The following is a 17,439-nucleotide window of genomic DNA, read 5'->3' as shown; positions in this document are numbered from 1 at the left end:
TCTCTTTCTTAAATGCTTCCTCCCCCTACCCCCCAACTACCATGATTCCAATTCTACCTTACAAATGTGGCTAGACCAGAGGATGTACATAGGTACAGATAGCAACTGGAAACACAGGGAATCCAGGATAGATGACTCCTCCAGGACCAATAGTGAGAATGGTGATGCCTGGAGGGTGGAGAGAATATGGGGTAGAAAGAGGGAACTGATTACAAGAATCTACGTATAGCCTCCTCCCTGGGGAACGGACAGCAGAGAAGAAGGTGGGGGGAGATGTCAGACAGTGTAATATATGACTAATAATTTATGAATGATGAAGGGTTCATGAGGTAGGGGGGAGTGGGGGGAGAGGGGGGAAATGAGCAGCAGATATTAAGGGCTCAAGTAGAAGGCAAATGTTTTGGGAATGATGATGGCAACAAATGTACAAATGTGCTTGACACAATGGATGGATGTATGGATAGTGATAAGAATTGTATGAAACCCCAAGAATATGATTAAAAATAATAAAAAAAGATTTACAGTCTTGAAAATCCCATCGGAGCACTGTGAGTTCGAACACACCTGGTGGTGGGTATGCTATTTAACTTAGCATGAGGAGGGAGAAGGCCCAGAGCTAGCTGATCCTCACGGGCCCTTCAAGCAAATGAGTGGCTGGGCATCACTATGCTGGTGATGGCCTGTTTCAAAATCGCTTCGGATGTTTTTATTTAAGGTAGGTGCATGGGTTCCAGTTCCAGAGAGGTTACAGCTTATGAATTACATTTAATAAGTTCATTCTAGACAGGATCAGAAAAACCTCAGACCTTGGAGCAGCAGTTCCCAACCTGTGGGTTGATGTCAGGCGAAGCCAGCCCCTAACACATCATTACGGGTCCGGTAGGCGCAATTGTACAGTGATAATAAGTAAAGATAATAGTAAAGTTACAAAGAGCATGAGAGATAGAAGGGAAATATTGAAATAAATGGAGTCAGACACAATTCATGGTAGTATGCTCACCTCAGCCCCGCTTAGTGGTCCACGTAGAGGGAGAGAGAGAATCTTTAATCTAGCCCAGGCTTTTATGTCTTCCCTGGGGACATGCAAGCCCCCTCATTGGAGGTGAGGACCCCATCACAGGAAGGGGCTGTGCTATAGGTAATACAGTAGTGGGAGGGGTGATCTAGGGGTATCCACGTAATAGGAAGAGGAGGGATTGGGGGTATACATGTGGCAAGATGGGCGGACCCTAGAGGCAGGATGGCAGCCTAACTTTGGATGTCACAGAGTCAGTTTGGCCTGTTCCCTGGCTTAACTGACAGAGACCTACAGGAACCAAGCTAATGGTTGTAGGCCATTAACTACTGCCAACTCATAGTTCCCCGACAGAACAGGGTAGAATTGCCTCGGTGGGTTTCTGAGACTGTAACACTCTATGGGAGTTGAAAACCTCATCTATCTTCCACGGAGGGCTGGGGGTTTCAAACTGGCGACCTGGTGGTTAGAAGCCCTACGGTAACCACTACCCATCAGGGCTCCGTAAAGTGCAATATTATTTCATTCAATTCTGTTTTCAGTAAAGAGACATGTTACCTCCAAGTAGTGGGAATCTAATTCATCAGTGTTTCCAAGTTATGTATTTAAGTACTCATCACATTTGGTAATTCTTATTGCTATCTAAAGTTTACCTGGCTCTCCAGTCTTTTAAGGCCAGGAAGGCCAACACTAGCTCTGAGATAGTTACGGTTTATTGTGCCAACCTGGCTGATAAACACACGTGGGGCTAATTGATGGCAGGAGGGATAAATGGCTCAGTGAGCCTTGCCTTTCTAGTTCTCAGGTCTCTTGCTTTATGATGGTCAGACCAGGGTGCAGCTACCTTAGCCACTTCCCTGCTTCAGCTGGCAAGGTTCACTTCCTGCAAGACATCCCTGAGGAGACTCCACATGGACCTACCCCGATGGAGCCCTGGGTGCTGAAGAAGCTGTGTGGAGACCCCTGCTGGTGCTGAGATGCTTACACGCTCACTGATTCAGCTTTCCTCCTGTAGTCAGCATCATTGTGTGTGTTTTATGAGATTAAGGAGGACTTTGTAAATCGGTGTCGGACATATGGGCTAATGTTAGACTTATGGGCTTGGATAACACTGGGTGGGGATGCTTTCTCAATGTACACTTACCCTTTATATAAAACATTTGAGTTTCTGTGGATTTGTTTCCCTAGTTCACCCAGACCAGCACAAGCTCCTCATCCACAGCACCGATCTTCCCACAAATGGATCACTCTCAGCCACACCTCCATCTAGTGGCAAGTGAGTGCAGGCATTTCTGCATGCGTTTTACAACATATGTAAACATTTTTAAAAAGCAAAAATCATAATTGCCTACTTAATGTGACTTACAGTGGCCCCAGAGGACAGAGTAGAACTATTTCTTAGGGTTTCTGAGGCTGTAGATCTCGATGAAAGTGGATGGCCTGGGCTTTCTCCCATGGAGCGCCTGGTGAGCACTTGTGTACCAGTGTTGACCACACACCCTGGTGGTGTAATGGTGTAAGGGTTCAGCACGGGTTGTCTACCCAGATGCTGCTTCTACTGAAAACAGAGACTAGGAGCATTTTCCAAATCGCCAATAGGAAATACCTACCTGAGGCCATCTATGTATAGTTTTGATCAAGCTTAAAAGTCCCTCCCCCTCTACAATCTCGATCCCTATTGCAGCTTCCTTTCTACTTCGTCCTGAACTAGAAATGACAAGCAGGCTTAGCAACAGCTTCTCATGCTAAGCTTTTAAAGCCGTAGTTTTGTATACTTACGAATATTTCACATTGTAGGTGTAATAGTCTGGGTAGACTAGAGAAACAAATTCATAGACACATATATATGTGAGTTTTATATCAAAGAGTAATAATATATTAAAATAGCTGAGTCCAGATCGAATTCATAAGCCCAATATGAACCCCTATGTCTGATACCAATCTATAAATTCCTCTTTACTCATGCAACACATGCAATGACACCAAAGGCAGGGAGATCACAGGCCAGTGGGTGGCAGTGGACGCATCTCAGCGCTGGCAGGGTTTCCACATGAGCTCCAGGGCTCTAGTGTAGCTCCATGTGTCTTCTCAACAGGAATGCCTACCAGGGAGTGTCTGTGTGTCCCACCTCCAGTGAGTTCTTTATCTCCGTAGTGCCTCCAAATGAGGTCATCAAGCTGTGACCTGATTGACAGACTTTAGTCCATCCCTTCACTCTTAATACTCTCAAATTGACACCAGATTATATAACTGCCACCGTAGGCAATTAAAAAAATTCCCTTAAATTTTTTACCCTTTCTGTACCAACAGGGTAAGAGTCTACAAACAGAATTATGTATGTAGAGAAAATTGATGTTAGTTAGACGTGTCATTGGTCAGTTGGTAAAGGATGAACTACTAATACAGGGGTATTGGCCATCCATGGGACTGAGGAAGAGAAGGTTAATTGCCCTCAATTTTCCAGGAATGCCCAGTGGCAACAGTCATCCCTTCCATTGACCTGGTAGGCACATTGATTCATAATTTCGTTTTTACGGGGCATGGAGCTCACACAGCAAAGTCTTTGGGGTTCAAAAATCAGAGCTGCCAGTAAAAAGAGAATGTTTTGAAAATGAGGATGGCAACAAATGTACAACTGTGCTTGACACAATGGATGGAGTATGGATTGTGATAAGAGTTGTACGAGCCCCCAATAAAATGATTTTTAAAATCAGCTGAAATAAGGTTTATTGGAGGTTCCTTTTTTATTTTATAAAACACTTTATTCAAAAACAAAACAAAAAACCACACTTTATTATGGAAGACTTAGAACATATAAGGAAGTGCAAAGGAAATAATTATCTGTGTATTTCTGCCAGCAGAAGAGAATGTTTAACATTCTCTTTTTTTTGGCGTACTCTCCTTTATTATTAATAATTTTGAAAAACATTGGGTTGCCAATTTATATCATAAACCTGACATTTTGTTTAAGATATGTAATTCAAACAAGACTTGTCAGACATTGCATTTCCACCAAATCTTTGCATTATAGCTAAACACTAACACCCATGATCTATGAATTTTTTACTTCTGTAAATATGGTCTGCATTGGGTATCAGCATTATCAGCAAATTGATTGAACCTACTTTTCAGGCTGTATTGGCCATCAGCATCATTAGCCATGGAGGCGAGCTCATTTCCAGATCTTAAGGGTAACTAAGGGGCATCGTCACGGCCATGGCTCACCAGTCTCAAATAACCAACCCGTACGCATGGCCTTTTTATGATTTTGTTTGTTCCACCTTTATCGCTCACTCTATCCAGGGCCATCTAGTGCAGCGGTTCTCAACCTTTGGGTCGTGAACACAGGGGTCACCCAATTCATAACAGTAGCAAAATTACAGTTATGAAGTAGCAATGAAAATAATATTGTTGGGGGGGGGGGTCAGCACATGAGGAACTGTAGTAAAGGGCTGTTGCTTTTAAAAGGTTGAGAACCACTGATCTAGTGTGATCTCTTTCAGAGCAGTGTGACCCGTGAAATCTCAACCTTTATTTGTTTTTTAAATAAATCATTTTATTGGGGCTCATACAACTCTTATCACAATACATACATACATCAATTGAGTAAAGCACCCTTATACATCCGTTGCCCTCATCCTTCTCAAAATTCGCCTTTCACTTGGGTTTCTAGAATCAGCTTATTTTCCCTCCCCCCTCCCCGCTCCCCTCCCTTGTTTAACATTCTTAATATCGTTTTTTTTTTCCCTACCTGGCTCCTTCATATTGCCGTTAAGTAACATCTAGTGAGTTCAGACTGATAGCGACGGACACAGCAGAAGGACACACAGCCTGTCAGGGGCCTCTCACAGTTGTTGCAGTTTGAGGCCATCATTGCAGCCACTGGCCAGGGCATTTCGCTGAAGGCCTTGCTCGTTCTCCCTGCCCCTCTTCAGTACCAAGCATGTACTAGACAAACACATCATTAAAAATGATGAGCGGTACTCGGCTGTCACACTCTCTTTGTCCCAAGTTCGTCTTTGAACACTGAAAAGTTTGAGAAATGAACATATTGTTTCCCATATTGAATAACGGAAAACCAAGAAATGGTCTGAGGCCTAAACATTACACTTACGAATTCACTCTTCCAGGACTGTGATACAAAGTTAGCAGCCCTAGGTTGTGGAAAGACCCCTTAAAACATACCAAAAATACAGCACATTAAATATGAAAGCACAATACCTTTAACCAAGGTGCTTTAACCTTGACTTGGAGAGAAATTAGAGGTGGAGGAGAAGCACTGTATTTTGGAAGGACAGTCTCCTTCCATCATGACTGCTGGCAGTACACCTTGGGGTCTCTTTTATGCTGGTCTTTTTGCACCTTTTCCCACTAAAAGTTTGTCTCATGACTCTTGTGCCTGCCTTCTTTACAAAGTGTTCCTAAAATGAGAGGCCGCATTTTCATCGACCAGGTTCACAATTCTATCGTTGCCTTCTAAGGGTGATGTCTCGCCCAGAAAATGGCTACTTCTATCCATTTAGCATTTATTTCATTAAGGAAGTAGGAGCCTCCTCCCGCCTACCCCAGGGCTACTTCCCCAACTGGGGCCTCTGCGTGGGAAGCCTGGCTCTGAGACCCTACCCTGTACCACTCCTCCACCTGCTGGCACCACAGCCCGGGCCGCCGCGTGGGCAGCAGACTCAGCCACGGAACGGACAGCGGAAGGGCACTCACCCTCCCCCGCGACTGCCTCTCTACGGCGTGTACGCCTGTTGTTGAATTTATCAAACCGCACGAGGCTGTCCTTGAACACTTGGGCCCCTCGGCATTCGCTCCTGCAGCATTTTTCATCGCATCACCACGGAGACTGCACCCCCCTAGCCGACCTCGCATACACTTAGCCCCATCCAGTAGTTTCTGATTTACCCAGATCAACGAACTTTTCCACCTCTCCGGTGGTGATTTCATACCTTTTGCTACATTGTTTGCTTTAATCACATCCCCAGTCCCCCCAACACACACACACACACACACACACACACACACACACACACACACACACACACACACACACACACACACACGATAATGACGACCTCGCCACGCCATGAAGTGTTCAGCCTCCAAATCAGACATGCGCGACCTGATTCCAATTTTGTGATTTCTTTAACTCTCTCGTGGAACTTTCTTTAGCGCCATGCTTAGGGTGTTTGATGCAAACAAAGGGCAAAGGCGCACAAGGACTGTTTGGGCTCCGACACAGGCACTGCAGTCGGGAAGCCAGAGCGGCGCTCGCACGGCCGCGTCAGCCCCGCGCCCTGGGCAGGCGCAGCCCCCGTCAGAGCCTAGGGTGCGGGGGGCGGTGCCAGGCCCGGGCAGGTGTTGGAGCGTGGCAGCTGCAGGAGGGAAAGCCACAGCGTGCGATCGCTCGACCCGCGGCCTGCTCGCGTGCTGATGTCTGCGGAACTCGTCGCTGTGCCGGCGCTCAGGCGGCGCGGGGAGACCCCGAGCGAGGGGCTCCCCAGAACCCGCGCCCGGAGGAAGGGCTGGGCATTGAGCGGATACCAAGGGCTCCAGGAGAAAGAACTGTTTCGAGAATGATGATGGCAACATATGTTCAAACGTGCTCGACACAATGGATGGATGGATGGATTGTGTTAAGAGTTGTACGATTCATCGCTTCTCGGCCTTTTGGCTAAGATCAAGTGAAGAGTTGTACGATTCCCCCCAATAAAATCGTTAAAAAAAAAAAAAAGAAGAACCCCCGCCCCGCCCGGGGTGCACCTCCGTGCGCGCGCACGCTGCAGGCCGCCCCGGCCACGCCCCTTTCTCCCGGGAGCGCGCACGCGCCCCTTCTCCCGACTAGCGCGCATGCGCCGGGCGCGCGCGCGCGGAGGCGGAGGCGGAAGGCGACGGCCGGGGCGTCATGCGCGGCTCGGAGGAGGCGGGGCCTCGGGCCCCCGCGGCCCCGTGCGGGTGTGTCCAGCCGGCCCTGGAGACAGGTAACGGCTCGGAGGCTGGCGGGACCCAACTCCAAGGGAGCTGGCTCAGATAGCCGACTTCGGGGCCGGGAGCGCAACCTCGAACTTACGTGCGCGCCTCTGCCTGCTACCGAGGAGACAGGTCACGTGGGCTTGCTGCCACGTGACGTGCTGTAGGCCACTGAGATGACGTGCTCCAGGACTTTTTCCTTCCTTTCTCTCCTTTCCCCCTTACTGGTAGCACCTGTAGCGTAGTGGAAATGCGTTGGGCTGTTAGCCCGTAAGGTCAGCGGTTTGAAATCACCAGCTGCTGCGCAGGAGCAGGATGAGGCTTTCTACTCCCGTAGGGAAGTTACAGTCTCGGGGTTGACTCCGTGGCAGTGAGTCTGTGCCTTGGTTTGATCGTCCCAGCCTTGGCTGGGTGGGAGCGGTGCTCTCCTCTCTCGAGAATTCTGGCTCCTATAGAAAGAGACCTGGTGGTGCAGTGATTAAAGCTCTGGGCACCAACCAGCTCCTCTGCTGAATTCAGATGAGGCAGCGGCTTTCATAAAGATTCCAAAACCAAACTCCCTGCCATCGAGTCAGTTCTGACCCACGACGACCCTTTAGACTTGGTGGAAGTGCTTTTGTGGGTTTCTGGGGCTGTGACTCTTCCTGTGCCCCATGTGCAACGCACTCTGCCACCAGCCATGATTACAGCCCTAGCAAGCCCATCGGGCGGCGCATGTTATCCGACAGGGTCTCAGTTGTCACGAGGTCAGGTAAGTGGGTTTGGGCCTATGAAATAAGAGAGCCCATGGAGAAAGATGAGTTGAATCTAAACTCAGCGTGCGCAGGTAAATCCCGAAAACCAAACCACTGCCATCTAGTGTATGCAGACAGCAGCGTGGGATGGCTCCTAAAGTTTGACGGGCTGTCAAGCTTTATGGGAGCAACTAGTCTCTCCTTTACCCCAGGAGTGTCCGGTGGGATTTCATAGCCCTCCCTCCTCCCCCTCCCACCCTCGTGAACCCATGATAAATTATTATTATTTTCACACCATCCGCTGTCTCTCTTCACCCACATTTCTGTTGTTTTTCCCCCTTGGAGCAGGAGGTGGTTATACATCAACGATTGTGATTGGTTTCCCCTTTCTCCCCTCACCTTCCCCTACCCTCACTTTATAGCTACTTTCATTGTCCCTGAGGGGTTTATCTGTCCTGGATCCTGTGGGTAGAGAGCTCTTGTCTGTACCAGTGTACATGCCGTGGTCATGATAGTGGGGGGAAGAAGCATTAAACTGGGCTCATGATAGTGGGGGGAAGATGCATTAAAGAGCTAGAGGGAAGTTGTGTGTTTCCTCGGTGCTATCCTGGCTGGCTTGTCCCTTCCTTGTGACCCTTCTGTGAGGGGCTGTCCAACTGTCTACAGATGGACTTTGGGTCTCCATTCTGACCCCCCTTGTTTACATGAAATAGTTGTTTTGGGGTCTTCTGATGCCTGGTACCTGATCCCATGGACACCTCATGACCACAAGGGTTGGTGTGTTTTTTCCATGTGGACTTTGTTGCCTCCTTGCTAGATGGCCGCTTGTTTAACATCAAGACTTTAAGACTCCAGATGCTGTATCTTCTAATAGTGGGGTACCATTAGCTTTCTTCACTACATTTGCTTATGCAGCCATTTTGACTTCAGTGAGCATGTTGGGAAGGTGAGCAGCACTAAATGACAGGTTATTAGAACAAAGTGTTCTTGAGTTGAGGGAGGACTTGGGTAGATGCCCAATGTCTGTCTGCTTACCTGATACTTAGCATATGAACATAGAGTTATATTGCTATCATTATATATTAATATATTGCATATGTGCATGCCTATACTTATACGTCTATAATTAAAAATAATCTTATTCGGAGCTCTTACAGTTCATCACAATGCATACATCCACTCATTGTGTCAAGCACATTTGTACATATGCTGCCATCATCATATTCAAAACAGTTTTTTTCTACGTGAGCCCTTGGTATCAGCTCATACAAATGTCTTTGCCTCCTAGTTCTTTCCTCTATTTCCTTCTACCTTCCTCCTGTCCCACTGTCATGTTCGACCTTCATCCGGCTCTCAGTATTTCCTCTCGGATACATTGCACTTGATCAAACCCCTCCAGGCATTCTATGCCCTCCTCGCCATCAATTTTGGGTCTCCTGTTTTTCCCTTGTCGCTGGGTTGGTGGCAGCCCCCTCCCTGGAGACTGTAAATCTTGGAGAGAGCAGACTGCCTCATCTTTCTCTCACGCAGCAGCTGGCGGGTTTGAATCACCAACCTTGGAGTTAGCAGCCGAGAACTTAACCCTCTGTCAGCAGGATCCCTTTTCTACTCACTAGGTTTTCTAAAAGGTCCTCTTTCATTCTTTATTGTCTTTCTCTGATTGGTACTCTTTCCAAGATATCATATCAGAGCTCTGCACTGATGATGGTACTTAAATACATTCATGAATATTATTAAAGTGTTGTGTTTTTTTTTACCCTGTCTGAAACTAGCCCAAACTCCAAGAGCACTGAGGGGCAGCTTCCATGTTTCTTTTTTTTTTTTTTTTGGCGAGCCATCCAGGAGTCCTTGTTTCTTTTCTTCCTTTTACGACCACCCCGACCAGTGTTTTGATCCGATGGGAAGGGAACTGGAGGGTGTATTGAAGTGGTTTTAGTAGCTGCAGTGAACCCAGGAGAGAGAAAGCGGTAGCATCCATGCAATCAAAGTAACCATATCCTGGATTCTAGTTGGAGGATTTTTTAATCATTTCATTAGGGGCTCGTACAATTCTCATCACAATCCATACATCCATCCATTGTGTCAAGCACATTTGTACATTTGTTGCCATCATCATTCTCAAGCCGTTTACTTTCTTCTTGAGCCTTAGTTTGATGTTTTGAATAGATCTTTTGACTGATAATTCCCCCCCCCCCCATTTTCTTCTAGGGAATCTGTTGACTGAGCCAATTGGCTACTTAGAATCATGTTTTACGGCCAAGAATGGTACACCAAGACAGCCATCCATTTGTCGTCTTTCTCGGGCTTGTCTGAGGATTAGAAAGAGCATCTTCAATAATCCAGAACATTCTTTGATGGGCCTAGATCAGTTCTCCCATGTTTGGTAAGTTACAGTTAGCAGTGGCCTTAGAACCTGCCACTGAGTGAAGTTCAGTTGAAGATAACTGCAGGAAGCCGTGTGGAACACCCTTGTCTTGTGGCATGAAGTTCCTGTAAGCATGCGTCCCAGACTTGTCAGCATACTTGGACACCCCTTCTGGAAGCTTGGGACCCACGGGGGTGGCTGCAGTTGGTTCTGATTTTTGATGAGTGCTTTCTGTTGAGTCACCTTCTCATTTCTGTCCACGCCTCACTTCCTGTCCTCTAGAGGGAGGGCGGGGGGAGTCAGCAAACAGGGTCTTTGTTTGCAAAATGAGGCTATAAAGACCCTGGATTTCCCCGGAACTTTCTGAAGCCTCTCAGGTGTGGTAACCTAACTTTGGCTCCCTTCTTCCTCCACGCTGTGTTGCTGTTGTTGGTTTTCCATAGGATTCTGTTTGTTTTCCACAAAAACGGTCATTTGAGCTGTAAGGCAAAAGTTCAGCCTCCTCGGCTTAATGGTGCGAAGACTGGTGTGTTCTCCACAAGGAGCCCTCACCGCCCCAATGCCATCGGACTGACCCTGGCCAAGCTGGACAGAGTGGAAGGTAACCACGCCAGTGTCTCCTTCCAGCTTGCTTTCCCGGCCCAGGAGTCCTGTCATGCATACCTCTGGCTCCCAGGCAGGCTAGTGCCAGGAGTGCTAGCCCCAAGGCCCACTGGGCACCGAAGGAAGTAAGATGGTGAAGAGGCGGCGAGTATTGAAACCATTTGAGAAGTGCCCTCCTGGGCCTCTCAAACATGATGCCATCCGTGGATCAGGAGCTATGATTTTAAAACACCCATACGGCTTTCTTTCTAATCATTAAATCAGCAAACAGAATGGTCCTAAAAAGCAGTAAGAGTTTAAAATCGAAGGTGCAGTAATGTGCTGACACCCCCCCTCCCCCCGTGCTCAAGGGGTCTGCTCAGTGTGTAGGTTCTGAGCCTCTTCACCGAGCCCCCCCCACCCCGACCCTCCGACCATGCAGACTGCTCGCTGGTCAGAGTCCTGCGGAGAGCAGCTCCCGTCTGGAGCAGCCAGAAAGGCTAGGCGGACAGGTGGTGTTTGGAGGTCTGGAAGAGTGAGCTGGTGGGAGTTTGACAGGTAAAGGGGAGGCTGCTTACCAGGCAGAGGGATGGGCTTGTGGCCAGCGGATGAGCCCGGTGGGTGAGAGCACTGTGAGCGAGCCTGGTGAGACAGCAGCCGATGGTGGCGGGAAGAGGACACTCACTGTTTGTGCCACTCACAACATGGATCTTCACAAAGTGCCCTTTCCTCCCCCCCTCCCCCCGTGTTGTAGGCGGGGCCGTGTACCTCTCGGGGGTCGACATGGTCCATGGCACGCCCGTCCTGGACATAAAGCCCTACATCGCCGACTACGACTCTCCCCAGAGAGTGACGGTGCCTCCGGGAGACACGGAGTCTCAAGACAGCAAACGTGAACCAACACTCGAGTCTGCTGACCAGCACCAGTGCCCAGGAAGCCTCGGTCCCCAGCCCGAGCCTGCCACTAAGGAGGGCCGGGGATGTCCAGGCAACAGAACTTCAGGAGAAAACGCCTCGGAGCCTGGCGACGCAGCACCAAGCGGAATGGCGCCCAAGCCCGGGGAGAGAGCAGCAGCTGTGGGTTCAGGGCCCGGAAGCTGCCCCAGGTCGAGCGGGGCAGAAGCGCACCCCGGCTCTGGCCCCCTGGAGGCGCGCTTTCCTGAGGAAGGGACAGGCAAGGGTCCAAGCAGAGGGCAAGAGGCAGCCGGCTCTCGGGGAAGCCAGGTGGGCTCGCCAGTGGGGGCTCCTCCCCCCCTTTCCGGGGCTGCTCCTGAAGCCCCCCACAGTGTGGTTCCCACCTGGGTGAGAGAGGCGCCAGTGGCCACCTTAGAAGTTCGCTTCACGCCTCATGCCGAGATGGACCTCAGGCACCTCAGCTCAGGTGAGCCAAGTGACTCAGTTTCCATTTTTGAACAAAGGGTGAGCTTTACTACAGGCCACAGCGGGTCTCTGGGGGACAGGCACAGGGAGCAGGAGAATGAAAGGCTCTTTGTGCAGCCCCATCCTCTGATGGCTGAGCCACGGCTACATGTGGGGCTGCTGGCCACAAGGGCGCTATTTTGAAACCACCAGACAGTGTTCCACTTACGTAGTGAGCGACAGCCTAGGAAACCCACAGAGACAGCTGCACCCTGCCCTCTGGGCTCTCTCCGCGTCAGCATTAACTCGACGGCAGAGAGAGAGCGAGCGAGTGCTGTGCCTTCCACTGGGTTTCCTTCACTACTTGCTTGTTCGGCGCAGTTAGTCCCAGACACTCAGTGGAGTGACTGTCTGTGTTACACTGAGGATGAAGGTGGGCTCAAGAGGTGGCCCGTGATCTAGAACTTGTTTACCTGCCCAGTAGCTCCTGGGGTTTCCAGACAGGTAACCTTCAGAAGCCAAATGCCGCTTGTTCTGAACACCCAGGCCTGCTTACACTTTTTCCAGTCGGCTAAGATACTTACAGTAGGGACAAGCGGTGCCTGAAACATCTTGGGTTCATTACGTGTGACTTTGAATTAACTTCTGTGGTTGCAAGTTCAGAACCTTTTACAGTTGCCAATTTTTTTCAACCTCCACATTCAGTTACAGCACCCACAGTTTACGAAGTTTGCCTGTGCTGTCTATGCAGAGAAGCTCCTACTTTATTTCATGCTTGGGCCGCAGGTACTGCAAGCCTCTTGTTCCGAGGGTAGAGGCGTGTGCACTTTACCGTGGAAGAGAGGCCACAAAGGCCCGCCTTGAGCCTGCTTAGCACATGTGTTCCTTTTCCTTTTATTGGGGCTCTGGAAGCTCTTAACACAATCCATGCATCCATGTGTCAAGCACATGTGTACATATGTTCCCATCATTATTTCCAAAACATTTCCTTTCTACTTGAGCCCTTGGTATCAGGTCCTCATTTTTTTCCTCTCCTCCCCACCACCCTACCGCCATGTCAGGGGAAGCCAGCCCCTAACACATCCTCACGGGTCCGGTAGGCGCAATTGTACGGCGATAATAAGTAAAGATCATAGTAAAGTTAGAGAGCATGAGAGATAGAAGAGAAGTATTGAAATAATGGAGTCAGACACGATTCATGGTAGCATGCTGACCTCTGACCCACTAGATGGTCCATGTGGAGGGAGAGAGATCTTTAATGCTAACCCAGGCTTTTTATATTCTCCAGGGACATGCAAGCCCTCTAATTACAGGTGAGGACAAATGTCACAGGAAGGGGCTGTGCTATAGGTAATACAGTAATGACAGGGGGTGGTCTAGCGACATACATGCAACAGTAAGAGGAGGGATTGGGGGTATACATGTGATAAGATGGGCGGATAACTTAACTTTGGATGTCACAGAGTCAGTTTGGCCTGTTCCCTGACTCAACTGATAGAGAGCATTATTGGTAGGGGGAGAACACTTGGTGGCAGGCCTCAGGGAGGAATAGTTTATTGTCCCCAGTAGCAGGGAGTGAGGCCTGCCATACAGTCTGGTGACTAACTGCCCTAGAGGCCTACCCTGTAGTCTGGTGACTTAACTGCCCGCAGGGAGGATGCCTGGAAGTGTGACCTCCCGACACCGCCCTTTCATAACTTATACAATCCGCTGTCTCCCTTCACCCACATTTGTTTCTGTTGTTCATGCCTCTGGGGGTGTGGCGGTGATACATCGATAATTGTGATTGGTTCCCCCTTCCTCCCCCACCTTCCCCTACCCTCATGGTATCGCTACTCTCATGACTGTTCGTGGGGCGGTTATCTGTCGATGTGTGGTTATTTGCAAATGTCTTCACCCAGTTCCCCAGTCCCCAGCAGATCCCAAGCATCGATCTTGAATGAAAGAAGGGGTTGGTTCGAGATGAGTGCAGTGTGACCGAGGAGGAGAAGGAAGATTCCAGAAAGCCCCCCTTTGTGCTTGCGGTGTAAATGTGGACATTCATTTTTGATTCCACAGTTTGCTCAGCTTCGGCTGTGTACCAGACCCAGTTTTGGGCCCTCAGGGTCCATCAACGGACAGAATACAGCAGCTAGCCTGCCTGCGTGGAATCGCATTCTAACGGGTGGAGAGTTAAACGGGAAGCATTGCAATAAGTTGAATTATGCATAACGCTCAGAGAGGATGAGGGCTGTGGGAACCTTCGTGAAAGATGGAGCAGGCTGAGTGTTGGAGGGCAGACTGTGATTTGAGACCCAGCAGCCAAGGAGGCCTGACCAAGAAGATGCCGCTGAGCAACAGCCAGCAAGGGGCAGAGGTGAGCTTAGCACATGCCCAGGGAAAGGACGTACCAGCTTGAGGACAGCCAGTGCCCAGCCCCAAGGCGGGCATATGCCTGGCACATGTGAGGCTATATGGCTGGAGCAGAGTGTACCAGCAGAGTGGAAGGAGCTGAGGGCAGAGAGTCTCTGGGAAAGGGGATGAAGTCAAGTAGGGCCGTACAGGCTGTCATAAACCCAGCTCCTGCCATCCAGTCGACAACCCTGGGACGGTAGAACTGCTCTGGTGAGTTGATGAGACTCAAACCCTTCACCGCAGCAGAAGGCGCTCCTTTTTCCTGAGGAGCAGCTGGCCGTGGCTCCTTCTGGTGGTTTCAAACTGCGGACCTTGCAGATCGCAGTCCAACTCCTTTCCCCGGTGCCCGCCACAGGGCTGTTTTCCCAAGATGCCCAGCATGTCACCTTTGTGCCACCCCGACCCCTGGGCCATGAGAAGGACCTGTGTGTTTACCTAGAGAGGGGCTCACACAGAGTGACTTGATGCCAGTACCCCTGGCGAGTTCTTTGCCCAGCGTGGGCCACAGGTGACTTCTGGGAAGGACAAACCCGACTTCCAAACTCTGTCCCTATTAATTGGTGGCGAAGGGACCAGCCAGATTCCGCCCTGAAGTCCGAACCTGTGGGATTTTGGAGCGTTGAGAGCGCGTGTGCTTGTCGTTCCAGATGCCGGTCACCCTGCATTTCAGTATTTTCAGTCAGCGGAGGAAGCCCGGCGTGCCATGGTGGCTGTGCTGTCGGCCGACCCCCGGTCTGTGTACCGGCGGAAGCTCTGCCAGGACCGCCTCTTCTACTTTACCGTGGACACCGCGCACGTCACCTGCTGGTTTGGTGATGGCTTTGCAGAAGTCCTGAGGATCCAGCGTGCTGCCGGGCCTGTTCACAAGCCTGACCCTGACCCTACAGAGGCCCCGGGGTTGCTGGGGTCCTCCAGAGGCTCCACTGCAGGGTCCCGGTGATCGGAGGGCCCACAGGGTGTTTGGATGGTCTGTGCAGGCTGATCACGTGTCTTCTTCACAGCAGCGCTCGTCTCACTGGGTTGATCTGAGCTGTGAAAGCGTCTCAGTTGAAAACGTGTTTAATAAACTTAACAGAGAAAGACGCCTTCAGGAGTCACCTGCCGTGCGCTTTTTGGCCTGTTGGGATCAAGAATTTCCAGGGGAGGCTGGGTCTTGATGCAACTGGGCAGAGAGGCCATGACAGCATGCATCCCCTCTCAACCCCCCACAGTGGCCCTCTGCTGGAAAACCCTGGCACCCGTTGCGCTCAGAGTCACAGTGACTTGCAAGATTCGCCAATCAGAGCCAGGTGATTTTAGCAGGCTCGGAGACTGTGGCATACATGTTTAATCTATGTATAAAAATAGATACATAGCATGTATGTTTCATCCTGATTCCCAAAGACACGACTGACTACAATCCTCTGAATCTCCTCGTGTCAGGAAAGAGCCCTCAAGAAAGTAATGGCTGGTTCCCGTCGCCTTCATTCGTTGTTATTGAGCGCCTGCTCTGGACTAGGCTCTGGTGGCAAACCAGAGGGATGAGGTGCAATTCTGGTTGCAAGTCATGGTGGAGGAAATCACGAGCTAAGTCTGGCTTGTAAGATAGTTGGGTGCATCCCCCATCACGTCTGTACAAGGTTCCCGTCTGTAAGACTGTATCGCATATAGGCGGTTTTAATGATGCGATCCCAGATAACAATCAGACACCTGTCAGCGGGACAGGGGGTCCCTAATCATCGCTGTACATCTTCAGAGCTTATTGATGCTGCCTGTAGGTGCTTGTGGTGTCGTTTGCTGCCCCACGACGCGGTGCTCTGGAACGAAGTGGATTTGGAGTTGTCCCAGAGGTTACCTGTAGTCTCTTGGGGAAACTCCTTTAATTTGACTTAAACAGGCAGAAAAACAAGACTTTATTTCGAAATGATTACAGACTTCAGTTGTAGAACGGCAGTAGCCCCACATGGCCTCCCTGTCTCCATTGTCCCCCGTCTCCTCCAAGCGATCAGACAAATGTAGCATAATCATTAGAACCAGGCACTGGCATGGGCATAAGCTACCCTTTAGTCTGAATGCTTGTTTGGTTTTGCCTCGTAAAAAAATATCTTGAAACTGATTCCGGGCAACCTTTGAAGCACAAAATGCCGTTTTTCGTTGGTGGGGGGCGGGGCAGGGAGTGGGAAGTAACTGGGAACAATACTCACCTCGTCGTGTGAGGGCCATTCCTTGTTTGGGGAGCTGAGTGCAAAAAAGGATCATGAAGACCCTGCATCTCAGACTTCTGCCAGTTTGAGAGTGTTTTGTGCGGTCGTCCCAGGACTGGCCGGCCAGGCGTCGCGGAAACACGTATCCTCTGGAGCTCCTTCTATAGGGACAGTGCTCCTTAGGAGACACGCCGTCTTCCGAGAGCCCCCCTCCGCAGTGGGACCACACAGAGCCAGACTCGCCCTCCACCTCCGAGTGTCAGACACTCCCTGCCTGGGCTCCTGCCCCTGGTTGAGCACCCCCATTTTCTTAGACTCTCCCATCACACTGAAGCCCCACTACCCCAGTTCTTGTGGAGGCCCCAGTGTGACCCTTTGCCTCTTGTGAGGATGTTCGAATCTCTAGTTGATGAGCTTCCATCTCGCAGGCAGATAAGTAGTTTCAAACAAGTCATCCTCCTCCTCACCTTGTAAACGTCAGAAGAACCAGGAATAAGAAGAACAGTACTTTGATTTTTGAGCCTTTACTCTCTGGTGCCTCTAGGGGGAGCCCCTGGTTTCTGATTCTTCTCCCGTGGCGCCTAGGCCTTGGCGTCCTCTCAAGGGCAGTGAGGTTTTTGTTTTATGTTTGGTGAGTTTGGAGAAACCTCCAGGAGTTGAATTGTTTAGGTAATTTTGCCTTTAGCTCCACCATCTCCAGCTCTCAGGAATAGTAACTTGTACCTGCAATGCTGATGCTTGTCAATCTGACCTAGGCCTTTCACCGTCCATGCAGCCGAGTTTAAGCAGCGGGATCAGTCATTCCAGTGTGTGGGCCCTGAGCACAACCAGGTG

General features: G+C 50.0%; 1 protein-coding gene across 3 annotated transcripts; it reads left to right on the top strand.

The window, feature by feature from the left end:
• The first annotated feature begins 6,896 nt into the window (after positions 1-6,896).
• TRMO (tRNA methyltransferase O) lies at positions 6,897-15,505 on the top strand. 3 transcript variants are annotated; one of them, XM_075560201.1, is made up of 5 exons: positions 6,897-6,999; positions 9,931-10,105; positions 10,531-10,688; positions 11,424-12,050; positions 15,070-15,505. In XM_075560201.1, the coding sequence occupies exons 1-5, from the start codon at positions 6,924-6,926 to the stop codon at positions 15,360-15,362; spliced, it is 1,329 nt and encodes a 442-aa protein (XP_075416316.1). In that variant the 5' UTR covers positions 6,897-6,923; the 3' UTR covers positions 15,363-15,505. The 3 variants fall into 3 exon arrangements, with proteins under 3 accessions (XP_075416316.1, XP_075416317.1, XP_075416318.1); XM_075560202.1 differs by lacking the exon at positions 6,897-6,999 and adding an exon at positions 7,211-7,739; XM_075560203.1 differs by lacking the exon at positions 6,897-6,999 and having other exon boundaries at positions 10,082-10,214.
• Positions 15,506-17,439: the final 1,934 nt, after the last annotated feature.

Source organism: Tenrec ecaudatus, chromosome 10 (assembly GCF_050624435.1).
Source record: "Tenrec ecaudatus isolate mTenEca1 chromosome 10, mTenEca1.hap1, whole genome shotgun sequence".
Taxonomy (NCBI): domain Eukaryota; kingdom Metazoa; phylum Chordata; class Mammalia; order Afrosoricida; family Tenrecidae; genus Tenrec; species Tenrec ecaudatus.
The sequence above is the reverse complement of the archived record's forward strand: the minus strand, read 5'-3'. Positions and strand labels throughout refer to the sequence as shown.

Excerpts from the sequence above, each read along its gene's own strand:
- TRMO (XM_075560201.1), top strand. The coding sequence starts at position 6,924 with ATGCGCGGCTCGGAGGAGGCGGGGCCTCGGGCCCCCGCGGCCCCGTGC. Across the intron at positions 7,000-9,930 it reads CCAGCCGGCCCTGGAGACAG|GGAATCTGTTGACTGAGCCA; the intron begins GTAACGGCTCGG and ends ATTTTCTTCTAG. Across the intron at positions 10,689-11,423 it reads CAAGCTGGACAGAGTGGAAG|GCGGGGCCGTGTACCTCTCG; the intron begins GTAACCACGCCA and ends CCCGTGTTGTAG.